The sequence below is a fragment of the Cynoglossus semilaevis genome, chromosome Z (genome assembly GCF_000523025.1).
Source record: "Cynoglossus semilaevis isolate Cse_v1.0 chromosome Z, Cse_v1.0, whole genome shotgun sequence".
In the NCBI taxonomy this organism is placed as follows: domain Eukaryota; kingdom Metazoa; phylum Chordata; class Actinopteri; order Pleuronectiformes; family Cynoglossidae; genus Cynoglossus; species Cynoglossus semilaevis.
The window spans coordinates 19,070,997-19,097,044 of NC_024328.1; the positions used below are offsets into that span (position 1 = coordinate 19,070,997).

The following is a 26,048-nucleotide window of genomic DNA, read 5'->3' on the forward strand; positions in this document are numbered from 1 at the left end:
AAGGTTTACAGGACAGTGGTGAGACCAGCCATGATGTATGGTTTAGAGACAGTAGCAATAGGCAGAAGACAGGAGGAGGAGCTGGAGGTGGCAGAGTTAAAGATGCTAAGATTCTCTCTAGGAGTGACAAGAATGGACAAGATCAGGAATGAGGTCATTAGAGGGACAACACAGACAGGAAGGTTTGGAGAAAAAGCTAGAGAAGCCAGATTGAGATGGTTTGGATGTGTGCAGAGGAGGGACTGTGGATACATTGGTAGAAGAATGTCAGAGATGGAACTACCAGGTAGAAGACAAAGAGGAAGGCCAAAGAGGAGATATATGGATGTAGTGAGGGAGGACATGCAGATAGTTGGAGTCAAAGTAGAAGTTGTAGAGAACAGGGTAAAATGGAAAACATTGATTTGCTGTGGGAACCCCTGAAAAGAGGGACAAAAGAGCCGAAAGAAAAAGAAGTTCGTATTGTGGTTAATAATTTCTTTTAATATTTCTTTTAATATTTCTTTATTTTAGCATTACAGAGTTGTATTTCTGTTATAATCATCTGTCTAACCATCAACCGTTTTATTATGTACTTCCAATCGTATGCACCGAGAATTAATATTTTTCCAATTTTTTTACTAGTGATAAACAATTGTCTTGTGTTTGTGACATTTGACAAGGCGGAACAAAATGTTTGTTGTTTTCACCAATAAGATTGCAAATGTGATCGTGACGCAAATATTTCGTCCAATCAAATGGATGAACTGTTTGCCCCGCCTCTATAGAAGTCTGATGTTTGTTTCTTCGTCTACTCGTATTTTTTTAATTCTAAAGATGCCACATCCTTTACTCGGCTTTTTTCTCTGAAGTATGAGTGAAAAAATTCAGCGGAGGAAAAGGGACATTTCGTCGTAACCACCGGTAAGCTGATAGCAAAGAAGTGACTGTCGGTCAATAGGCGTTAGCACTAAGCTAACATCTATCACTTCCTGACCGGTATTGCTAGCTTCTACCAGCTAACCATTACAATAAGCCTTTTTCCTACTTGTGCTCCTTAATTAGAAATTATATAATTTAAATTTGCTACTGACTTTAGTAAAATCAATTGAGTTGACTTTAAGCCTTAACAGTGGTTGTTTCATTGATGCTTGGCTGTCACACCCCACTATCATCAGGACCAGTGCGCCTTTTAGACCATAGCATAAAAGATTCTATTCTTAGTGAATAAGGCTTCTTCTTCATTTTTATATAAATCTGAGAATTGTATTCAGTGACGTCCTTGTAAGGTTTCGAGACTACTTCCTCGTTTCCATACATGTCTTAATTGTCTCAGAATCGAGTCAAGATAAGACTGGACTATTACATAGCTATATTATTATAGAAGTATGGGACTAAATGCAGATATTTAATGTGAAAATACGAATTTGGCTTATGATTTGATATGGCTCCAAGTGTTTTGTTTTACAACAATCTAATTTGTAGCCATTAAAATGCGTGTAATCTGTAAAAAAAAGATTCTAAATCATAAACAGTGAATGTTGTCATGTCATTTTTTTTAAAAATTTTGTCATAGAATTTTGCTATTTCTTATTACTTTTTTTCCATGGTAATTCCTTCACATTAATCCTTTTTAGTCATTGATGTTGTTTGTGGCATAATTTTAAAATATGGTTTGTATCTTGAAAAAGGTTGTGCAGTACTTATAATATATGATATCAATAATATAGGTTTATCAGTAGATGTGTTTGTGTATATTTATTTGACAATTTTGGCCTCTCCAGATGTAATAAAATTAAGAATGCTCCTGCATTTGCCCCCATTAATATTTCATCAGTGAAGTCTCACCGTTATTCAACACAGCCAAACTTTGTTTGGTGCAGTTCCTCCCTGCTTAATATTGTCTGTCCTGTTCTGCTTTGCAGTGATTCTGCACAGTTTATCGGAAGGATGGAAACTCTGATCCCCACCATTAACCGGCTGCAGGAAGTCTTCCTCACAGTGGGCGCAGAGATCATACAGCTGCCTCAGATTGTTGTGGTGGGATCTCAGGTTAGCCAAGAAAAACAACTACAAATATACAGATTCCAATAGTAATTATCTGTAAGCATTTGTGTTTATTATAGCTGTATATTATCTTGAGCTGTTGGTTATTGAACATATGCTAAAGTAAAGTACATGTGCCTGTGCTGCACTGATCACTGACACCAACTTTGTCAGCCACTCTGGACACATTTCAAAATGTCATGCATTTACATTATCCTGACTGGACTATTGATGGACTAAGCCTGGACCAGTCTTATAACCCGAGTGAACTTGTTTGAATACAGACTCTTAAAACCTGGCTGTCAGACTGTAGACCCAAGCTGAGAAATGAAAGCATATCATCCTGTTCTCATGGGCTTTCTGTCTCTTCCAATATATATACAGCATACAATGTTTAGGTTTTATTACCAACTTCTAAGGTTGATTACTTTTAACTTTTCTCCTTGGTCTCTTTTAAATGTGATTGTATATATTTTCTTTTTACTTAAGTTCTGTTCTGCTTTTATTCAATGACGCATTATATCCATAAAATGTGTCAATTTGTGTGCCTTATTATTATCATTTTTTTTTTATATCACAGAGCAGTGGAAAAAGCTCAGTGTTGGAGAGCCTGGTTGGAAGGGACTTCTTACCTCGGGGATTGGGAATTGTCACAAGACGACCGCTGGTGTTGCAGCTCATCAATGTCGCCCCCCTAAAGGAGCGACTGAAGCTCGATATTGGTAATGAAACGTGTACCAGTGGTTTTACTTATGTCTAGGAGTTGTTGTTTTGGATATATTTATATTGTCAGTATTTAGATAGTTTTGACTCAAGTATTTTGGCAGATAAAAAAAAATACAACTAGTCTGTTATTTAGCCCAACAGGCTAGAATCTAGACATAGGTATAGTTCACTTTTAAAATTAAACAGTGGGTGCTCCGTTTAGAGATAATCGTCAGTGCTACCAAAATTTCACATTATTCTTCCAAACACTAGGTTTGCATCATTTACTACTCACCAGTGCAGATATAGCTTATAGTGTTAGGGTTAAATACATATAACTCGAATCAGCTTGAAGAATAGATAATTCAAGACACTTTACACCTACATCCACTGATAAAACTGCAGTCTATTCTACTTCTAGATTCTACTCCTCACTAAAATACATACATGTCTTTCTTCCTACTTCTTTTTACTTTTTCAGGAAATGTGGAAACGCAAAATACTCAGAACAGCTACCCAGGTCTATTCTATCTGCATGGACTTGTTGTTTTAGTCTTCTAATTTCCCTTTGTTAGTTTTCATACATTTTATTTCTCCTGACTGTCGTCAGTCCTGCATGATTTACAGAATGCTTCAAAAGTCTGTGACGTTTCCATAGACACTTTGAGATAAATACTAATTACATTTGTAACATTTGTACTCCTTTCCCCATTTCCTTTCATTTGTTTTTTTTTTTAATGCAACATTGTGAGAATACTTAAAGCTGCTTTTGTTGGCTCAGGTGTCAAGGCTGAAGAATGGGGTACATTCCTCCACTGCAAGAACCAGGTACACTTATTTTAACACAATCAGATAATTACAGTCTGCTTCTCACATTTGGTATGTTTGTTTGTTTAGCTGATCCAATCTTCCAACATTATGTTCCCACAGATTTTCTCAGATTTTCAGGAAATCTGTCGAGAAATCGAAGCAGAGACTGAACGCACTTCGGGTGACAATAAGGTGTGATAGTGTTGGTGGTATTAAATCAGTGTTTCTCAGAATAAACATGTTACACTGTGACTTTCATTCCCTTTTTTGCACTGTTTCAGGGAATCAGTCCTGAGCCCATATATTTGAAGATCTTCTCTCCAAAAGTCTTAAATCTTACCCTAGTTGATTTACCAGGAATTACCAAGGTAAACTCAGCCACTTAGAACAGATGTTGATCTTGTTTTTATACAGGCAAACACAGCAACACTTCATGTTGATTAAAGCTGATTGCACTGAGGAGCTGTAATAATCATAGATTCACAGAGGCACTGCATTTGTCCTCTGACGTGATGTGCTGATTGCTTATTGTTTTCTTCTCAGGTTCCTGTCGGGGACCAGCCAGAAGACATTGAGGCTCAAGTGCAAGAAATGATCTTGTCCTTTATCTCCAATCCAAACTCCCTCATCTTAGCAGTGTCTCCTGCCAACTCCGATTTGGCCACCACTGATGCACTCAAATTGGCACGTGAGGTTGATCCAGATGGTAGGAAATTTTGCACACAGACGCTTCTCTTGTCAGATTTCACTTTAGTTTGGGCTTTGCAGGTTTTTATTGAGCAGCAGAAAACAAATGGTATCTTTCCAGCATGGATGGAAAAGCAGCCTCATTACACACGATTAAAGTAAAATCAACTGAACAAAATCTAAAAACAATTAAAAGGGACTTTAATTTTATCTCCACTCAAATGATGTTGGTTTCATAACAGTGTTCAAATAGAATAGAATGTCTTTTAAATTTTTAAGTAAGCAGGAGGTACAAGCACATTTGAGGCTATCAAAGCCATCAGTCTTTACTGCACGTTGGCTGTTAACTGGCTATAAAGAATTGTTTCCATTATCATGTACTCAGAAGAATGGATTGATCAATGAAGAGAATCTCCCTGTAGTTGTTGTCTGGGAGGTTGGCTCTAAGACTGAGATGTGCCTGTTGCATACAAGCACTTCACATTTCCCTCAGTGTGTCTCAGATCTATATCTATCAAAGAAACATTTCCTGTTTTTTTTTCTCTTCACTGTTGACACTCCCTCAATGCGTTGTCAAAGTAAAACTACTGTTGTGTTTGTCTGTCAGGTCGTCGAACACTGCTGGTGGTCAGTAAGCTAGACCTGATGGATGCAGGCACTGATGCGCTGGAGGTCCTTCTGGGTCGCGTCATCCCAGTCAGGCTCGGCATCATTGGTGTAGTTAACAGGTTTGAATTTGTAGTGAATCTACATTTGTGTGTAATTAAGGTCTTTTGTCTCTAATGTATAAAGCTAGAGATGTCTTAATTAGTTTGTTGGCTCCTAGTCAATATATACATTAGTGCAGGGGTGTCGAACTCACTTTCACTGGGGGCCACATCAGCAATACAGTTCCCCTTGTAAATGGAGGACTGAATACATCAGGGGTCCCCAACCCCCAGTCCATGGACATGTACCAGTCCATAGGTCATTTGGTACACAGTAAAAAAATGTGCTTAATTTTTACCAATTGACTTAATTCAAAGAAAATCCAGTCACATCCATTTACTTTCTTTATTTAAAAATAATCTGTCATTCAGACTCTGATACAAACAGGATAGAGTCTAAAATATGTTTTATTTTGAAAATGTAATGATCCTTCAGTGCTCAGCACCTTGGTACCGGTCTGTAGTAACAAATGCTACTGGATGACAAGTCCTTGGAACAAAAAGGGTTGAGGACCACTGGTTTAGATATAACCAGTCTATAACACTAATACATGTTTTTGCAATTGATTTTTATTTATTCAAGCTACAAAAATTGGTCATTGCTGTATAATTAAAAATAAACTGTTAATTGCATAAATTAAGAAACTCTGCTGCATAGACTACTAAATGCTTTTTAAGCTCCTGACGGCCACAGAAAATGGCATGACATGCCACACTTGGTCCCCGGGCCTTGAGTTTGACACGTGTGCATTAGTACATATAAACTGGAAGATGAAGTGTGTTTTGAGGCTCAGCAGTCACATGCAGCGAACAAGTGAGGTCCAATAAGAGCAGCCAATCTGTACCATTTGTTTTCAGTAGTTTCCCCTTTATTGTTTGTAATTTTATATCACTACTTCCCTCTGACTGCTGAGATAAAGCAGCCGTGTTAGCTAAGAGCTCTACCTCTGTGGAGCTGCACACCTCTATTGATGTTTTTTTCTTTTAAACACATGCCTCTCTTTTAAATCATCTTTAAAAAATGAGGCATATGCTTCTTTTTTTGTCTTTTTGGTCCTGTCCTTGCTCACCTAATCTTAGCCAATTCTGCAACCCCCCCCGCCCCCCTCCCAACATTGCAACCAAGGTGTCCTGAACCCTTGAAATCAAAAGAATTGTGGTTTTGTAGTTTATTTTTCCATTAAATCCCTGTGTTTCCCACCTTTACATTTTTAAAAGCAGAAAATATCATGAACTAAGATATGACCATGAATGTCACAATAAATTAATGTGAAGGGTCTGAATGGACACATTGTACTAGGATTTTCCCTGATTCCTGATAACATTTTTACCTTATGGTGCAGTATATATGAGCACATTTGCCTCCACCAGAACCATCTGTTTTCACTACATCTTGAAGGTTAATTGAGTGTTAACAGCCTATAAAGTAATGTTGCCTTTATAGTACTTTCTAAAGATTAGATGGATCAATGATAAGTGGCTGACTGCCGTTATAAGAGCATGCTTTGATCTGATAAAGGCAGCATTGTACATTCAACATGCACATTTTCCAGATTTTGTAATTAAGCACAGAGTCTTGCCTTCACTTCCCTCATCGTCCTGATCATCTAATTTAGCACTCACTCTCATAGGAGTCAGCATGACATCAACATTCAGAAGAGCCTGGAGAACTCGCTGAAGGATGAGCAGGCCTTCCTGCAGCGCCACTATCCTTCGCTTGCCTCCCGTGCTGGTTCACGCTATTTGGCCAAGACTTTAAGCAAGCTTTTAATGCACCACATTCGGGAATGTCTTCCGGACCTCAAAACCCGTGTGACCATGCTGAGTGCACAATATCAGGCGAGGCTCAACAGCTATGGCCAGCCTGTGGAGGACCAGAGTGCCACCCTTCTGCAGATTGTCACCAAATTCGCCAGTGATTACTGCAACACCATTGAAGGCACAGCCAGACACATTCAGACCTCAGAGCTGTGAGTTTTATTGAATAATGAATGCAGCAGCGTTGTGTTTCATGTTTTACTAAATAGTTGTTAATTTTGTCAGGTTGTCTTCTAATTTAGCAGTTTAGTCACACAACCCAGTGATTTACTTTAATTGAAGTAGCATCTGCATTGTTTGTCTGTGTTTTCCCTCTCTTTACCTTACAGCAGTTTGATTTATGTAAATATGTAGGAAGCAAACATTGACCTTTTTTGGTTGGCTGCATTAGATTTGGTGCAATTAGTATGGCTGAGACAAAAGACTGAAAAACTTCAGCTGTGTCAATGCTAAACCATCTCTTCTGCAGATGTGGCGGCGCTCGGATGTGTTACATTTTCCACGAGACTTTTGGTCGCACTCTACAATCCATCGACCCCCTGGGGGGACTGACTGAGCTTGATATTCTCACTGCCATCCGCAATGCCACGGTAAGCCTCTCCTGATTTCTGTTTTTGTGATTTGTTTAATCCTGCCTTTGTGCAGGTAAACAGTTGTGCTAATGTTTCACTTCTTCTCCGTGCGGCTGTTGCTTCAGGGTCCGAGGCCAGCTCTTTTTGTGCCTGAGGTTTCCTTTGAGCTGCTGGTGAAGCGGCAAATTAAGCGTCTGGAGGAACCCAGTCTGCGCTGTGTGGAGCTGGTTCACGAGGAGCTGCAGAGGATCATCCAGCATTGCTCCTCTTTCAGCACACAGGTCAGTCAGGAGTAGATGAAACAAGTCACACATCACTAAAGTCCTTAAAAAAAGTGCCACCACTGACATTAGATCCACTGTGAAGAATTGATTGGTGTCTAGTTTTAACAACAGCATATGTTTAAACTAGGGCTGTCATACAATTACATTTTTGCAATTTTTTGATTAATTGCACAGTAGCTGCCCATATATTTAATCATGATTCGTAGTTAATTGTGATTAATTAAGTTTAATCAACATTCCTAAATTTGATATACTTTTTCTGCATAACTGTGGAACAGAAAGAGCAGGTAGATGTAATTGTTTCACACCTGTTTTTAATCTGTGACTAATCCAATGATGACTCATTACCTTGGAGAAAGATCAAGAAAAATATGCAGAGCATAACTAACTTTCTTATAGAGTTGATGAATATAAGTAACTATTGTGGATCTTGACTGGCGGTTGGCGTTGAATTGCTTTCAAAACTTTTAAGCTGTTGTCCTCATCAATATTATTCTGTATATAGTCCCTTACAATCAATTTGACAATTGTGTCAGTCGTAGCCAATGCTCTCAGTGAGGCTAGTGTAACACAGGCTTCAAGCAACGTTAGATGGTTGAACTCTTGGTCAGCACATGCCGGTGTTAGATGTTAAGATGTTATTTTAATCTCCAGTGGTCAAATGTATTGACTGTGTGTTATAACAATTAGTGGATGGACAGTGGAATCATTTGCTATACAATGCATGTCATTCTACTTGTACAATAAACTTTTAATCATTAATTTCTCGTTATTTAAATTTGCACCGTTAATAAATAAAAATAAGAATGCTGTGAACCTTTCTGTAAATGTTTTTAAAATTATTAAATGATGTCTTTGTCATTTCTGCATCACTTTATTTAAGTATATATTTTTTTCTTTGCTAGGAGCTCTTGCGATTTCCCAAACTGCATGACTCCATTGTGGAAGTAGTGACTGGATTACTGAGGAAGCGTTTGCCGGTTACTAATGAAATGGTAATCCATGTCTGCCTTACATCCTTCTTACTAATTATAATAACAGTGAGCCCTATTACCCTATTAATTCTACAAGGCACTTTTTCTTGCTGTGCTTTCTATTTCTCTAGGTGCATAATTTAGTCGCAATAGAACTCGCCTACATCAACACAAAGCACCCAGATTTCACAGATGCAGCTCAGGTCTCAGCATCTGTCAACAGTCAGCAGGTAGTTATTTGTACCTTACCGCAGGTACCTGCATTTTTCATTTGTTTTGTTTGGGTAAACAACATCAGTTGTGTTCTCTAAAATCACATTACACCACCAGACATAAACAGCCTGTTTCTCACTTAGTGGAGTTCCAGACTTGACCGACTGACTTCTTTTTCACTGTCAGGCAGATGCCCTTGATGGAGGAAAGCGCTGGAAGAATGAGATGGTTGGAGATAATAAAATTCCAGTGTCAGGCTTTGGAAGCCCCAGCAAAGGTCGTGCCATTAACCTCCTCGACACAGTGAGTTGCTAAATAAGTAGCAGGTTTATATCCATCCATCCATTTTCATTCGCTTATCCGTTACCGGGTCGTGGGGGCATCAGTCTCTCTGACCGCTACCCAAATCACACTGCACCATACCAGCCCCCCTGAACCTTCCCACAGGTGGTGAGTCCACTGGAAGGTACCAACTGCCCTAACTGAGATTCGATCTTGCCCAGCAGGTGAACCCTGGGGTTCCACACCAATGACAGAGATAACTCTTTTCTTTACCAGGCTGTGCCCACATCACGTAAGCTGACCGAGAGAGAACAGAGGGATTGTGAAGTCATCCAGCGCCTCATCAAGTGCTACTTCCTCATTGTCCGTAAAAGCATCCAAGACAGGTTGGACTGGGACAAATCCTACTCTCTAGAGGGATTGTCTCTCCTCATTTCTCCCATCTGTCCAGATCTTGAGTGTGGTCCTTAATGAAGCTCATTTTTGTCATTATATCTCTCTCTGTTTCTATAGTGTGCCCAAGACAGTGATGCACTTCCTGGTGAACTATGTGAAGGAGCATCTGCAGAGCGAGCTAGTGGGTCAGCTTTACAAACAGCCCCTGCTGCAAGAGCTGCTTATTGAGTCGCAGGACACGGCACAGCAGCGAACAGAGGTCGCTCAAATGCTAGAGGTGAAATTGGCCGATGTTTTTTTTTTGTTTTGTTTTGTTCTCTCAGTAGTTTCTGATCTTACACAAACTATATTCCTGTGTCTTTCTACTACCTTCCTTCCTTTCTCAGGCACTTAAAAAAGCCAATAACATCATTTCTGAGATCCGAGAGACCCATCTGTGGTAGCCAGAAGACACAAAATCCTCTTGTCGTGGGACAGCACTGAAAGTATGAGAGTGGGTGTGTTTACAGCAGTAAAAGTACGGAGTGTGTGGATGTGTGTGTGAGAGATTCCAAATGTGTGGCAGCACCAACCGTTTTCCCATGGACCAATGACCGCAGCACATTGAGATTGTCATAACTGGGGGCTGTTGCTTTTTCACTGTGAACACTCGGTGTGGTAATGGACACTGATTTAAACCCTCAGGTCAGAAGTGTTATTTTCTGTCTAAATGTGAAGGGTAGACATGAGAGTGAAAATTATGCAACACTTTGTGACATAATGTCTGCGTGTTGGTATGTATGTTGCTTTAAATGTGAATTATATGTAGAGAGTTTTGACTGGTGATTCAGGGTTTCTGAAGTGTTTTCTTTGAGGTAGTACTACTGACAGTTACTTACAAGTCAGTACTTGGATGCTTGCACACAGTTGTTTACTGTGACACACACAAAAAAATTATTTCAGCTACTAATTCAAAATTGAATGCAGTTTAGGTAACCTTAAAAGAAAAGTATGAAGGAATGCTGAGTAAGTGTTGGTAAACATTGTAGCTCTCCTTGCTTCCTACATGGGGTGCTTTAGTGTAGTGCAAATCTTTAAGCCTGATATTGTAAGACTTAAAACTGTATTCTGTGATTTAAAAAGCCTGTCCCTTGCATATCTGACACCCACTAAGTTTGTACTTTCTACTGGTAAACATCTCAACTCAGAAAAATTGTCAACACTTGCAAAAAAGAAAAAATGTAAAAACACTGTCAGGGGACAAGAAACCTGCTAATCCACTAAAGTGAGGGACGTAATTGTGGTTTATTTTTTGAACATTTCTTTACTTTACCTTTAAGTTTGTTATATAAAGTCTCTCCCCTAAATTAACATAGCTGATGTTTTGCTGCCTGCAGTTGTTATTTGTGACCACACTCTCCTTTACCAAATCCAATAGAAAAAATGGTGATTTTATCTAAGTTGACCATGTGGACTGCTGCTGCCTCATTCAGCAAGTTTGTGCCACTGAGGTCCATCTTAATGAGGAATTATTAAACACTAGAGTTACGAATTGAAACGTAGAACTGAGCTGAAGGTTCAGCTATTGATCAACAACTCCTGTGTGTCTGGACTTTAAAATGGTGTTGTTTTTCTATTCAATTTGGTGCAAGCAGAAAGTTGGTTTTAGAAAAGCAACAACATATCCTTCATTTCTAGTTAAAGGGGCTTTTAACAGAAGGATAAGCTATTGATGACACTTCACCAGGTGAATCGTTTCTTAAGTGGCATCTGTTACTACCTCATACAACCACACTTAAAAAACTCAAATTTATTTTGGTTTCCTCTCCAGGGTTTATTATTGTATTAAAATGTTACTCTAATGTTCAGTTTGACACTTTCCATAGGCTTTTATCTGGGCCCCGTAAGCAGGTGCTCAAAAGTACATCAGATGAGTTGAATTTCAACTTTAATATAATGTTGTGTGTCAGTCCCTGACCAAAGACGGAGAACCACAGCTCAGTCATTGCTGACTGCAGCACCACACTGCAGTTTCACCAATGTCGTTGGATTTAAAGGAGTCACTGGATGAATGCTGATTTACTTCCAGCCTATGGTGAAAAACTATACTTTTATTTTACAGTGTCGTTCACATATCAGACTGTCCTTGCACTGATTTACTGTTTAGGTATTTATGAGGAGGCTGACATACAGTACATTAGCCTCTGCATCTAAGACGCGTTTTAGGGAACTACTATTGTGTCAGTGAAAGATTATCAATAACATTTTTTTTTAAATATAGGATTGTATGAAGTAGGATCCGCTAACTTCTAATTTACCTCACCCAAATTCATTTTCCGCTGGTTTCAACTTTAAGTGGTGCTGCAAACAGATTGTTCCACATCACTGAAACTCTACAGACGTACACACCAGACGCTGCCACACATAAAGAGATTCAGTATGCAGCTATACTCCTGCATGCATTAGCTACGTCCTGAATTAGCTGGAGCCGTTTCATTGTGTAATATAGCTTGATGTTGAAAATTATTCATCTATTCCTGCGTGATATTCCCAACCCATGTCAGTGGACAGATTAAATGTCATGAACAAATGCAATCTTTTTCTCTTTCAGTCAAAACAATGTGATCTCAAAAGGGAAGAAAACAGTGGCTTGCCCTAATAGAAATATCTAACTTCATGGAACATCTCAACGAGCCAGAATAAAACAATATTGCATGTATGATGATCAGTATGCATCTGTGGGTGTATGAATGAATTATTAAGTGTATATTTGTATTATTTAAATGTTCCGCAGAGTCTAAAAGCCCGAGACCACACTTTTGGACACCGGCTGCTGCTGTCGACTGCCTCTGAGTTCACACCTGCCAATATTTGTGATACATGTTTACTGAATGGTGTGTATTCAGACCTGAGGGGTCATTAAAGGTCAGAAGACATTGGACAAAAGTCTTTTTCCTGTTGTTATTGATGACACAGTCCATCGTAGACATTGATAGGTTTTCACAACATTTTGTTTGTTTGTTCTTTTTGTCTCTGCACTCCAAAGGTTTAGATCTCATTATTGTCACTCTGCAACGATATTGATCTGAAGTGTGTGAAAAAGGTCTGTTCACTGTCACATCTGCGCCAAGGAGATAAACACAAAAATCTGGTGAAAGGTGGCAAGTCTTTCACACACACACAACACAAACTCTGATCTCCACCTCCCAACGTTTTGAGATATTTCAGATATGTGACTCCACACTTCACCAGCTGGAGAAAATTAAATTTACCTCATACTGCTCCTTTTCAGGTGATGTATTTATTTCTGTGTGTTGCTGAGGAAATCCAAGTGCAACCTGAACCTTGGGCATGTGTGGTGAATAGGAAAAATTGATGGTAGGTTCTGGAGTTTGTTAAGAATCAGAAATGTCTGAATAAATGCCTCCTTTAAATTGATTCACTTTAATTTATGCCTGTGAGGAGATTCAGGTGAGGGAAGATCCAGGGTGAGGAATGCAACACATAAAATACATTACAACAAATCAATGAATGATTGGCCAGTAAAAGTTAAATTGCAGTGTTTATGTTCTGTCCTGCATGTGGTGTGGATTGCCAATGCCTCAGTTAATGTCTAATGAGCCTAATGATCGTGCGTAAAAATTAAAAAAAAAAAAAAAGATCAAAACACTGTTGAATTATCTCATCCCTATCTTCAGGCTGTAGAACTAGCTGCTGGACTAGTCCTGCTTGTAGATCAGCTTCCTCCTCATCCTCTACTCTACACCGACACCTCTACACTGTGCATGTTGGCTGCAGCGGAGATTCCTTTCACTAGTCACTTTGCTGTGCCAGTGTCTCTGGACTCAACAATGCTCCCTTAACAACAAGACAACCGAGTTCAGAGACCAAGTCACAGAGTTGAAGTCTGAGTGTGTTTTCACATACAGACACCCTCAAAGAAGCAGCAGTGAAGGGACTCGGCTCTTTTTAAGTTCACATGTTGATTTAAATTCAGAGATGTTCTGGTTTTCGTCCACTTCAGTTAATTCAGGTAATTTTAATCGGGAACAAAATGAACCGCTGGCACTTTCTGTTCACAATCTGCAGCTAACATAAACTTTACTACTAACTATTGTGCAACCAGTTCAAAACCACCTTGGACATCTGTTATTACTCAACTATATGAGATGGACGAATTACGATGATTATGTCTTTAAAACCTCAAGTTCAAAGTTGCCTTATAACAACATGTTTTGGAAATTGGCCAATCACCTTTGTGGGCATGATGACAAAGACAGAAAAATGGTCCACTTTTAGATAAATAAAATAAAATCTAAAAACTTTTACCCAGTTTTCATGACTTGTGTTAGACGTATACCAGAAAGTTCAATGGGATCCTCTGGGTAAAGATGAAAGTTACCAGAGGAAGAATAAGCCAAGAAAGAAAATTCTTAAACAAAAAACTGGAGATATACATAAGAATAACAACCAGTGAGTCACTAGGCCTCTTCAAAATCCGATTTCTTTAAGAGACCCCTTTTAGCCAGAATGACAAATTATTCTAAGTACAACCTGGTGAAGGATGACACAAACTACAAGAATAGAACATTTGGTGAGGTTAAAAACCTCAAATTATTCGCCGTTGAGTTGTTGCTTATGTTTGGAGAAGCATAAAACCATAGAACACTATCCCCACTGGAAAACACAAATGTTCAGAGCATTGTATTGTTACCTTGAAATTTAATGGTATTTATAATAAAAGACAGTCAATATGTTTGTTTTTTCATATAATGATAATATATAAAGACAGGCTGTGTGAAAGTGATTCTGTTCACACACAGCAGTCCAATCACAGTCCTACACTGAGCATCTCCTTCCAAAATGGAGAATTAACCAGTAGCTAATAAACTCCTAACCTCAGGTGATTATTTAAAACTGCTTGGACTTAGTTTCACACTGTATCCAGTCATTCTGATCACCCTCTCATAACCCACCCCACCAACTGAGACCAGACTAGACCATACCAACACAGGCAGGATGTGGAGGGGGCTCCAAGGCAGCATCTTCACAAATTGCTTCTCTTTGGTCTCCTTAAAAGCAGCTGCATCAAAGTGGAACCGGTCCAAGGTACTGGTAATTCATTTTTAGCAAAGCCTTTGTGCTTTCATGCCATTCATCAGAGGAGATCGCAGGGTTTCTGACTGTACTCTCCTCCTCCACCTCCTCCTCTCCTCCAATGGTGAGCCAGGCAGCAGAAACAGGCTGAACAAAGCCATGGGAAAGAGAGAGAGGGAGAGAGAGAGAGAGAGAGAGAAGCTCCAGCAAAGAAATGTCTCTCACTGACTGTCTCCTGGACAACCGGGTAAGTGAGGAGGGAGGGAGCACAGGAGAGAAGGAGAATGGAGCAAGGAAGCATATAAAAGGGAGAAAAACATCGTATTAACTGCTGAGATTAGAAGATTCCTGTTGAGTGTGTGTGTGGGGACGTGAAGAGTCCCTTGGTGTCTCTCTCTCTCTCTCACTCATTCTCCTTATGAGTTAATAAGTATGACAATAAAGCAGTAAATAATTGTTTTTCTTTTTCACCTTTACAAGGATGAGATGAATTTGCAGAGCACAAGTTCAGCACATCACAAGTGGACCCTGAAGGCCTGAACTCTCCACCTGTAATTCTTTTCTAATCAGCCTCAGGTAAGCCTCTTCCTCAGTGCTGCAGGGATTCGCTTTGACGGAGATGGTTTTCTCAGTGTGGGCACGAATAAGAATGATCATTAGAGTGAGTGCATTTAGAAATTAAGAAAGTCACAAAATTGTCTGGGAATCAATAAGATCTCATTCTTTTTGCTTTGCATTTTGTCTTGCAGAGCAATCATTGTTCCATTATTAAGGCGTAAATGAAGAAGATAAGTTTTGGACCAAGAAGGGCTTTGAATGTGCTTTACAGCGTTTACTAAAAGAAAGTACCTTCAGTGTAGTATTTGACATTGTTTTTGCCTTATTGCGCTCCTTGGTTCAGTCAAACAAAATTTGCCAGGAACGTCGCTCACAGACAACAGCGTCCACCGGGAGCTGAGCAGCGAGAAAAATTAACATCGTGCTCAGGTGCAAAACGGCATTTGATCACATACACACACACACACTCAATCTTCATCATCACTGTGTAAAGAGAACAAAAGGCTCCTTCCTCTGAACACACACACACACACACATATACTCCTGTGCACTCATGCATGACAATAGTGTTCATCGAAATCAATGCCCCCTTTAACCAAGGTGGTTTTCTGCCTGAGTTTACACCACGTCCAGAAGTCTGAGTGTGTGTGATGCCCATATTGAAAAGAATAGAAACGGACCTGATAAACTAAGGAGGGTGGAGGTTGGGTGGAGGTTATTTTTAGCTGCTGGCAGTAGTGAAGGTTACAAATCTCACCTCTCTCGGGGAAATGAGAAGAAAAAGCAGGCGTAATAAAAAGAAGAAAAAGGGGAGAAGTGTAAGGGAAGGAGACCTTTGCTGGTGACGAGTGAAGAGTAGTTCAGACTCGCATCAGCATCTCCAGTTTTTTTTCCCTTACGTTTCTTTACCTATAACTTACTGACACCATGAGATGTAGTGTAGGGTGAAAATGCTGACAGTCCACAGTTTTACTGTGTGGAACAGAAGCACGTACGAGGACATTTTTTTTTGGACCAGCTGAGTTTAGAGTTCACCCTCACAGGTGGCTGAACATGACACGCGATGGCCTAAAATTGCAGTCCGGTGGTGCATAGCACAGTCCATTAAATGCTAATGCTGAGCTTCCTTCTAAGCATACAGGTGGGAAACCAGGACCACCTGGTCGGCACTTTGTTAGGATGTAAAACACAAACACACGACAAGTTTCATCTAATGGGCCATCTTAAGCTTTCGCCTTTCACTGATGTTGGTTAAAATGACCAATGGTGTTATGTTGGGGCATCATGGAAGCAGGCAAGACTCAAATGCGATTTGGCAGATTTATTAACATAGTGCAAAATAACACAAAAACACAGGCTGAACAGTACAGCAAACAACATGAGCAGACAGAATACAACACAACACACACAATGATCCAACAAGGACAGAGTGACGGAGAGAGGTACATATACAAAGGTCACCAGGTGACATTAGTGAGACTAATAAAAATACAACAGGTGAGTGTGATGACATTGATTGCATTACAGAGCAGATAGCAAAAACAGGGAACAAACAGATCTCACAACTGGCTTTAATATGGCCTCAGTCCTTATCTCTATAATTTTATATTGACTGTAACAGCATCAAAAGAGCAAACAGTAGCTTCATTACTGATGGGGCCATATGGCAGAATGTGTTCAATTTCATCCAAAGGGGTGGAAGCCAAATTACACCTTTATTTTAAATGCACACCTGTGTGGCGGTGTAAAGAATCCCTGTTTTCCTAATCTTTGCAGAAAAATAGCGTTGTCGAACAATCCTGGCAGCTTGTAAACACATTAGTTATACCCTGGCTCTGCAACCTGCTCGCAGTGCATTGCAGCTGTACAGGGCTCATAATTATTGTGCATTAGGTGCAGCGCTCCTGGATGTGCAGCAGCTTTAGACTCATCAGGAAAGGAGACAAAGCGACATGTCCCTGAGGCCATGCATCACTGTACTTATCTCTCTTCCTCAGAACCTGTGTGCCGGCTGTTGAGCAGACAGCAGCACTGAGCTCCTTTCCGCTGGTCTAAAGAGTTCTCTGTCTATCAGTCTCTAATGAGTTCCAGGAACTGTCAGATTTGTGAAGCACTAATCAGAGTATTTTGATGTTGGAGACATTGCAGAAATTAAGCTCTGCGTAGAGAAGTGGCGATAGTGTTTTTATTTCGATTTTTTTTTCTACATTAATATTAAACACCCTGAAAAATATTCTGGTGTGGCTGATTTTCTTTGAAGGAAGATGATGGTGTGTGTCTGTGTTTGTGTGTCTTTGTGTGTGTTTGTGTGTGTGTGTGTAGGGTTGAGTCATACCTCAGCCTTGTTTTTTCTCCTTTTCATTTTTTCATCTCATTGTGTTTCATCGCTTGTCTGTCTGTCTCTCATCTACTTTTGACAAAAGTACAGAGCATCTACTACGATACATACAATATTATTTCTCTTTTTTTTACCATAATTAACATTAATACTGCACAAACACACAATTGTATTTCAGACATTAATTGACAGTGTAGTCGCATTCTATTTAGATTCTCTTTTTTGCTGCATTCAATAAAACCAAAAAATAATGCTGCTTATTTGTAGATATCAACACATAACAGGCAATGATAATCCACATCACTGCCCACCCAACTCATAATTTTTAGAGACAAGCTCAGCTCTGTTATTTGAAAGCATTCTGAAAAATAATTAGATCATTTTGTGTTGACTACATCTCTTTCTCTCTCTCTCTCTCTCTGTCTCTCTCTCTCTCGCTCTGTCTCTCTCTCTTTTGCTCTCTCGCTCTGTTTGTCTCTCTCTCTTGCTCTCTCTCTTGCTCTCTCTCTTTCGCTCTGTCTCTCTCTCTCTCTCTTATTTCTCTCTCTTTCACTCTCTCTCTCTCTCTCTCTCTGTCTGTTTTCCACACTGTATAATCCAAAGTTCCCGACTGTTAATTAATTTGTCCTCCAAAAGAGCAAAGTGGTCACACTCCCACTGCGTGGGCAGCTGCTAGGGGATTAAAAGGTGCTCCAGTATCTATGTGTGCACTGTAACATGACATGGTAATTAATAAAAACACATAGTGTTGTGGAGATATTTGGAATCATCAGCAGAAATCACCCTGACTTACACATAATGCTACACTTTCTGGCCTTTTTATTAGGAGGAGCATCTTGCTAGAACTAGGTTGGAGCAGCTTTTCTACCTGTCGAACTCACTTTTTCATTTGCTTGTTCTCAGAGTCGGGAAGGGGCCAGGAGCCAATCCCAGCAGTCAGTGATGCGATACACCCTGGACAGTTTGCCAGCCAATCACAGGGCAATATAAAAAAACAAACAACTATTCACACTTATATATATTCTCTATAGGTGTAGGCAGGGGCGCTGCCAGGAATTCTGGGTGCCATGGAAGGATATGAGAGTGGGCCCCAATGTAACACAGTTAAGAACATGAATATATATTTTTTGGGCCCTATCAGTGAGGGGCCATTAAAATCGTCCTAAATCTCCACCCAATGCAGTGCCACTGGGTGTAAGTAACACATCGTACTGTGCATGTTTTTGGAATGTAGGAGTAAATGGAGCAGTCTAAGGACAGAACCGTATCCTTAAAGAAAGGTCTGGAATAGAACCTAGAGACCCTAACATGTATTGCTTTAAGAGCATTATTTCCTTTATTGCTTTAGTTCTTTGTGACCTGGTTCAACTACATTCAGAAAACAATCTTTGGAAATGTTGTTCTAAATTAACATAAACCCTTGCTGTGAATGTGTATCTCTTCTGCCAAATCCAAATAATGTTCTACTGGTTTGATATCATGGAACTATGTGGACCATTTAGATCAAGTGAATTCTGTGATGTTTAACATTCATCTAGTTCACCTTTGTTTAATTTTTGTGATCTATTGATTAAAAACCTTTGTTTCCTACTTCTGAGTAGACGGGTTTACAGCCTTTGTGGTCTTCCACTGCTGTGTCCTACCCACTTCAATGTTAGAAGGCTTATGCTGTAGAAGGTCAGAGTTGTTCAGTTCAGAGCTGTTTGTTTGGCCATTGTCCTCTAGCCTCTGGCTTCACAAAGTGTTTTCCCCCAGAGAACGGTGGCAGACTGGATATTTTTTCTTTTTCAGAAAATGATCTGTAAACCCTGGAAATAGTTGTGCAGAGAAATTCCACTTGATTCTGAACATCTCGCACCAGCCCTCTGGCACAAACAACCATGTCATGTAAATTACACCCTCCCTCCCCACTACTGATTCTCACTCTGACCTTCATGAGGTCATCTTGACCATGTCTGACGTGTGTATGCATCGAGTTTCTTAAATATTTGCGTGGAGGAGCAGTGGAAGAGCATATGCATTTATTTAAATGGCAGAGTTAAAGTGCGAAACATTTGGTTTTTAACGCCGGGGGCTTTATCTTGTTTGTGTAAAGTCAAAATCCATCATAAAACTGGATTAGTGTGTAGAAACCCTGTGGACACCTGAAAACATTGAAGAAATGTCTTTCTGAAGGTGAGAAAGTGTAGCACAGAGGCTGTTAATGATGTGTCTGTGAAACATGTCCATGAGCTGCACCATTATCACTGAGCCGGAGTGTGGTATAATCGACACAGTGGTTGCACATGAGATGATTTTCTGCTGCATTCACGTCATACCATGATATAAGGTGTGTTCAGATGGAAGAGTCTGAGCAGCAAACTGCACAACTGTAATTTATCCACGAGCTTTGGTTAATTTTTAAATACAGAGATTGTCGGGTTTTTTTTTAATTTCTTCTCTGCTTTTCTATTCACAGAGCCTCAATAATTTATATAAAAATTGATCAAACTGGATGATTTGTAAATTCGTCTCTGCATGATGGATTTTGCTTAAGTGTCAGAGATGAGTGCAGCTGTGTTTTACAAATAATCAAGATTCCCCATCCTACCTTGCTGACCTTAAATCACTGTTCGGAAGAGAAAAGATAAATGGCTGCCACTTGAATGCAATCTGCAGCGTTGTGCACGTGTATGTGTGTGCACGTGCAGGAGTGGAGACTGTTTAATCAGTGGCTGCCAATCAGAGCAGATAAACTCTGCTGTTTCCTCAGTATTGCGCTCATATCTCAGTCTCTCTCTGTCAGTAATTAGACAGGTGAGATGATTTAATTTGCTGCAGAGGAGTCTCGTCTCTGCGGACTGCTGATATGTACAAAGCTACCTGCGGACTCTATGGGTGATAATGGTGTGCACACGCCGCCAGAGAATATAATTAAATCTCAGCTTTTAGTCTGTCTCACCCCCACTATGCCCTTGTGTTCAGCATCTCAAAGAAGAACGAGACTGCAAGACATTTTCTATCATGAGCCTTTGAGGAAATACAAAAGAAATCTCTTGTTTTCCACTTCTTCATCTCACCTGCATGTGGAAGTCCTTCACCCACTGCTGCAGGAATTGATTCTCAATCTTTGGCTCACTGAACTCTTCTCCTGATATTTTGTCACCAGTTCAAACAAATATTTTTTGCCTGTGAAAGAGAGGAGTGTGTGATGACCAAGTATTGTTGTTCTCTCTCTCTGACAGGTGCCAGCAGCATGGAGGTGGACGATGAGCCTCTGCTGTTTCAAACCAGCTGGGGAGCAGAGGAGGAAGAGGAAGAGGAGGAAGAGGAGGATGATAAAAAGGAAGAGGAGGAGGAGGGGTGTGAAACAGAAACAGCAGGACAGAGCTGTTGGTCCGGGGATGCTGTAGCGTGTGGCGTGTGGAGGATGGTGGGGTGGATATACACACAACCCTGGGTCAGTGGTGTGGTGTTAGGGGTAGTAGTCCTGCTGCCATGTGCCCTGTTTGCCTACATGCTACTCTACTGCCCTCGTCTGGACATAGACCTCTCCTACAGTGCCTTTGAGGTTCATAGTCACTTCTCGGCCGAGCGCTTTGACGCCCTCACCATCGCTGTGAAAACTCAGCTGGGGTCGTGGGACAGGCATAGACGAGACTTAGACAACTCAGAGTCTGAGGCTGTGCTGCAGCTCTTTCTGCAAAAACTGGGCACTCAGGCGACGTTCAACAGGACACATAATGAGGCTGGGGGAGCCTCCACTCTTCGTAGTGACCTTTCACAAGCAGAGGGACGGCAAAAGAGAGGAGCTGCAGGGAGCAGTGATAAAAAGACAGTGACTAATTTAGGTTGGGAGACAACAGAGAAGCACAAGAGCTCTAATCAAAGAGCAGAGGCGGAAGAGGGGAGATCTCAGGAGAGGAATCTGAATTTGTCACTCATTAGGAGACGAAGGTTTGCTCCCAATTATTACCTGCAAAGTCAGGCTCTGTGGAGGATCGAGCTGGTGTTTGTAGCTCAGGGGGAGGGGGATCATAACATCTTCACCCCAGAACGCCTTCAGACAATCCATCACGTGGAGAAGCTGCTCATGCAGCACCCTCACTTTCATCAGTTCTGCTGGAAACCTCTAGAAGTGCTAAGGGATCTGCCACTGGGTCCCTCCTACTGCTCCCCTCCCAGCTCACTCCTGTCCTACCTCTACCCCAGTGAGAGAGGAGGGAAGATCTACTACGATGGCATGGGCCCTGACCTGGCTGATATTCAAGGCCAGTTCTCAGCATCTGACATTTTTTAAAAAGAGCCAACTACGCTAATATGCCTTGTTATGTGTATTGTATTTTTAGGTTCTCTGAGTCTGGCCATCACCCACCCACAGTTCTACTGGTACGTGGATGAGAGTCTATCCCCTGAGCATCTCTCCTCCTCCCTCTTACGCAGTGAGATCCATTTCGGAGCTCCACTGCCGTCCTACTACTCTCTACAGGACCGGGCAGAGGAGCAGAGAGCACGCTTCAAAAAATTTGTGGTTCAGTATGCAGAGATCCTGTCCAAGCAGTCCACCAGGTCAGAAACAGGAAAGTTAATGCTCACAATTTATTTAAAGATAGCATCATTATTTTAACAGCAAAGGTTTTCAAACTTTAGAGGCCTGGAGGCATTCAATATTTACCTAAACATACGAGGACAGCATGAAGATCATTGCAGTACCAATCTAAAGCTAACTAAAGAAATTAAATTTAAACATTTCACATCATTCATTCCTTCTCTTTTTGGCTTCTGCAATCAGAGGACTCAGTGTGACATTTGCCTCCATCAAACCCTACTGGACCTAAACTAAACTGAAGTCATCCTTCACTACATCTACGAGTGTCTTTTCTTTCTCTTCTGTTCTGCCACAAATCATTCCTCACTCTTTTCTCCCTACACACTTCATCTTCTGTACTTTCCTCTATTGGTCTAAACCTGCTGTAACTAGAAAGAGTATCAAAGGTGCTCTCTAATGTTACCTCACCCTTACCCATCTGACATTCAGACTGCACACAGCCACCCTGGTTTTCTTAACATGAATGTGCTGTTGCTGTAATTATAAAAAAAATAATCCTGAGTAATATTTTTTATTAGTAATGACACAATATAAGTGTGGATTTGTAATATAATAATAGAATAGTCGAAAAACCGACTGACCTTATAATCACTGGTCCGAGAATCATTTTGTGCACACAGAGACCACACATAAGTGGTTCCGATTGTCATACATGAATTTTTTACTTGAATACACTTGTTGTAATAACATCTGATTGAGTGTTAGAGGCCAAAGAAAAACAAAAAAGCCCATTTATCTGCAATCTTCCAGTTAATTTCTGAATTCTAAGTTTGCGTCTCATAGGTTTATTATCTGCTTCTCAACTCTCAGAGTCTTAATAACTCATATAAGAGCTGATCAAACCGTATAATCTGAAATCTTCCTCTTTCTCTGATCTTTCCCCTCCTCCTCCTTCTCTAAGCAGTCCCTAAGCAAATACTCTTTTGCATTGCAGATAAGATGCATAATTTTAAAGTGAATATTTTCAAGTGAAAAATAACAGAATGACTTTGAGTGTGCTGCACAGTCAATTTATACAGGGTCTTATAGCTTACCTTTATAAATACAAACAAGATAATATGTGATCGTCTTTGGTGGTAACTCAGGACTGTGTTCCTTGTTTATGACCACAGCAGCAGTTGGAGTCATAGATGGGTCAAAGGTGTGGAGATACAGGGATTGGATGCAAGTCAGCAGAAGACGACCTCAAAATTATTAAATGTCCCAACAAAGCACATAAACATGGACAGTTATATGTTGAGTGAGAAGCAGATGGTGAGCTGCTGTGAGCAGCCAAGAGAGAAGAAGTCCTCTGTGACCTGCATGATTTAGCTGGAGTCCACTCATCTGTTTATGTTTCTGCATTATGCTCAAATGTAATGTAATTAAATGGTTCCTGTAATATTTGTCCTAGTCTAGTGAAGGTGCTGTATGGAGGAACAGAACTGTTTGATGATGAGGTGAGAAACATCTTCTACAATGACATGATGCTGGCTGTCATCAGTGGAGCCTGTATAACGGTGCTGGTCTACATCCTGACCTCCTTCTCAGGTACAGTTTGACCTTTTGTCTTTGTTGTTTGGGTCCATTTGTTGCACTTGCTTCTAATCATTTGTTGTTTCCCTTCATCGTTATAGTCTTTTTGACATTCTTTGGACTGGCCAGCATTGGACTCAGCTGCTTGATGGCACTTTTCTTGTACCATGTTGTCTTTGGTGTGAGGTACCTGGGAATTCTCAACGGCGTGGCTGCTTTTGTTATTATCGGCATTGGTAAGGCCAACGAAATAAAACATTAGCTTTACAGCTCAAGTGCTAATAATTGGATATTAAGTTTAATTACTTTTGTCCTTGTGCCAAATATTGGAGAAATGTGGTTGTTGATAAATAAACGCAAGTATCTCAAAATGTTTTAGTTTTTCCAGAATTACCAAAAGTTCACCTTATCACCATGTTTATCCCGAAATCTGACGACTGTATATGTCACACTAAGTAATGTCACACAGTGCAGCACATACAGTCATCAGAGTCCAACTCCAAGTGCCAAGCCTTTGCTCAGTCCTGTTAGGCTCTGCACACAGCCCTGGTTTTCTGCAGAATGTTTAAATACAGGACTCTGATCTGTTTGGGAGAGGTTAACCCCACTGCCGTGTCCTCTCTCACCATCTGTCAGGAGTGGATGATGTATTTGTGTTCATCAGTACGTTCAGACAGTCCTCTCATCTGCGTCGGCCACAGCAGCGAATGATTTACACAGTCAAAACTGCCGGCAGAGCCACTTTCCTCACCTCCTTCACTACAGCAGCTGCCTATGCAGCCAACACCTTTTCTCAGGTAATTGTGGGTAAAAAAACCTTCTGCCTTGAGCTGCCAGTGTAAATGACTGTGCTCTGTCATGGGTGAAAAAATATATATATATTTTTAATCCAGTAAGCCTAAATTAAATATTTAGACCCAATAAGTCTTTTCCACTGTGCTTGGTTTAACTGACACTCAGATTCCGGCCGTGCATGACTTTGGCCTCTTCATGGCCCTCATCGTCAGCTGCTGCTGGTTGTGGGTGTCCACCCTGATGCCAGCCGTGCTGTGTATTTGGGCTCAGTGTGTGGAGCCCCACGAACATGCCTGGTTGAACTGGTGAGTTGTAATGACTGTGAAGGGTTATGTGAAGACACAACATCACAAATGTCTGTTTTGGTTTCTCTTCTAAAACTGCTTTCTCCTTCTGAAGCTGGAAGTTGTTTCCACGGCTGTCAGCGAGCCACAGTCCTTTGTCAGATGAGGATGATGATGTGGCACTTCTGTCAGTGGAGCTGGAGCCAGGTGAGATTATTATCACTCTACTACTGGTACTGTGTGAATGCCAGAGGGCTAAAGGGGAAAGGTAATACATCCTGACTGTAAAGAGAGCCCTGTCCAGGCACCAGCAAAGCCTCTGTCTTTGTGTCTGTGACACAGATGGTGTTGCAGCCGTTCTGTCCCTGTCTGTGGAGACGCCTGTGTCCCCTCCAGGACAGCGGCACGTGGGTGTGGTGAGCACAAATCTGCAGTGGGCCCTGAAGCATCTGGTGGCAGAGCCAGTTGTGAAGAGACGTAAAGTAGTTCTAGGTAAGAATGTAAATAAAGTGCTAGGATTTTGGCATGATTGTTCTTAAAGGATAAATCTGGCCATGGCAAATTGGACCAGGATAATTTAGAGATTTATAACCATAAATCTTCCCCTTTGGCTGCTTCTTCCTCATTGGGTTTTAGAAGCAGTTGGCGTCCTTTCAGGTAATTTGCTGCCTTCTATTGGATTAATTGTCATTGCATTAACATTTTTATCCAAAAATATCTTATGAAACCACGTTTGTCGACATTTCACAAAGAGTAAAAAGGAAAAATACTGGTAGGGTGCAGCACCACCACACATTTTTAACATTGTTAAATAACTTTATAAGTGATTCCCAACCTCAGTGTACCAAGATAAACCATTAGGTGTACTCTAGAAAGTTATCCAATAATTAATAGGCAGCTTCACTTAACAGGAAGAACTAAAATAAGAGAGCCTCAGAGCTGTTGAAGATCTTGTGCGTCTTTCTTCAATTCCTTCAAGTTTACTGCAAAATACACTCACATTGTGTATATCAGTGTTGTGTTCATCTAAACAGGCCCAGGTTTCACACCAATAAATACATTCTCAGCAAATAAAAACTAGAAGATGATCATATTTCATTACACATATGTTTATGATATATGGCTCAAAACGGTTGGGAAACATTGACTTAATGTATAACAATTGTACAATTCTGTGTTTATACTCTTAAATACTATCTTGAAATGAAAGTGGCTTGAAGCTTAAATAAAAACAATCGAGGAAGTACTCTAATCTTTACTGCCCCAGGTTGTATTGAGTCTGTCACAGAAAGAACAAACGCCTCTAATGAAGCACTCATTCCCCCTCTTCAGGAGTGACCTTAATTGATCGCTGCTGCTAAACTGCCCTATCTGCTCCATCAGACCCTCCTTGCTGCCATTGTTTGTCATTATCTTCCTTT

General features: G+C 40.6%; 2 protein-coding genes across 3 annotated transcripts in view; both read left to right on the plus strand.

The window, feature by feature from the left end:
• Window positions 1-710: 710 nt before the first annotated feature.
• Window positions 711-12,152, plus strand: LOC103398237 (dynamin-1-like protein). 2 transcript variants are annotated; one of them, XM_008336775.3, is made up of 18 exons: window positions 711-903; window positions 1,905-2,031; window positions 2,606-2,747; window positions 3,212-3,250; window positions 3,512-3,558; window positions 3,661-3,732; window positions 3,822-3,908; window positions 4,084-4,246; window positions 4,835-4,955; window positions 6,566-6,904; window positions 7,222-7,342; window positions 7,450-7,605; window positions 8,514-8,603; window positions 8,714-8,812; window positions 8,982-9,098; window positions 9,354-9,463; window positions 9,591-9,750; window positions 9,860-12,152. In XM_008336775.3, exons 2-18 carry the CDS (start codon window positions 1,930-1,932, stop codon window positions 9,914-9,916), a joined length of 2,022 nt encoding a protein of 673 aa, XP_008334997.1. In that variant the 5' UTR covers window positions 711-903; window positions 1,905-1,929; the 3' UTR covers window positions 9,917-12,152. The 2 variants fall into 2 exon arrangements, with proteins under 2 accessions (XP_008334997.1, XP_008334998.1); XM_008336776.3 differs by lacking the exon at window positions 3,212-3,250 and having other exon boundaries at window positions 718-903.
• A 7,981-nt stretch (window positions 12,153-20,133) lies between these two features.
• Window positions 20,134-26,048, plus strand: part of disp3 (dispatched RND transporter family member 3) — an 11,086-nt gene continuing 5,171 nt past the window's right edge. The window contains exons 1-8 of the mRNA XM_025053477.1: window positions 20,134-21,695; window positions 21,774-21,993; window positions 23,427-23,563; window positions 23,650-23,784; window positions 24,185-24,345; window positions 24,509-24,648; window positions 24,743-24,834; window positions 24,970-25,120. Coding sequence (XP_024909245.1) covers window positions 20,636-21,695; window positions 21,774-21,993; window positions 23,427-23,563; window positions 23,650-23,784; window positions 24,185-24,345; window positions 24,509-24,648; window positions 24,743-24,834; window positions 24,970-25,120 — 2,096 coding nt within the window. The 5' untranslated portion in view covers window positions 20,134-20,635. The remainder of the gene's footprint in view (window positions 21,696-21,773; window positions 21,994-23,426; window positions 23,564-23,649; window positions 23,785-24,184; window positions 24,346-24,508; window positions 24,649-24,742; window positions 24,835-24,969; window positions 25,121-26,048) is intronic.

Excerpts from the sequence above, each read along its gene's own strand:
- LOC103398237 (XM_008336775.3), top strand. The coding sequence starts at position 1,930 with ATGGAAACTCTGATCCCCACCATTAACCGGCTGCAGGAAGTCTTCCTC. Across the intron at positions 4,956-6,565 it reads ATCATTGGTGTAGTTAACAG|GAGTCAGCATGACATCAACA; the intron begins GTTTGAATTTGT and ends TCACTCTCATAG. Across the intron at positions 6,905-7,221 it reads CACATTCAGACCTCAGAGCT|ATGTGGCGGCGCTCGGATGT; the intron begins GTGAGTTTTATT and ends TCTCTTCTGCAG.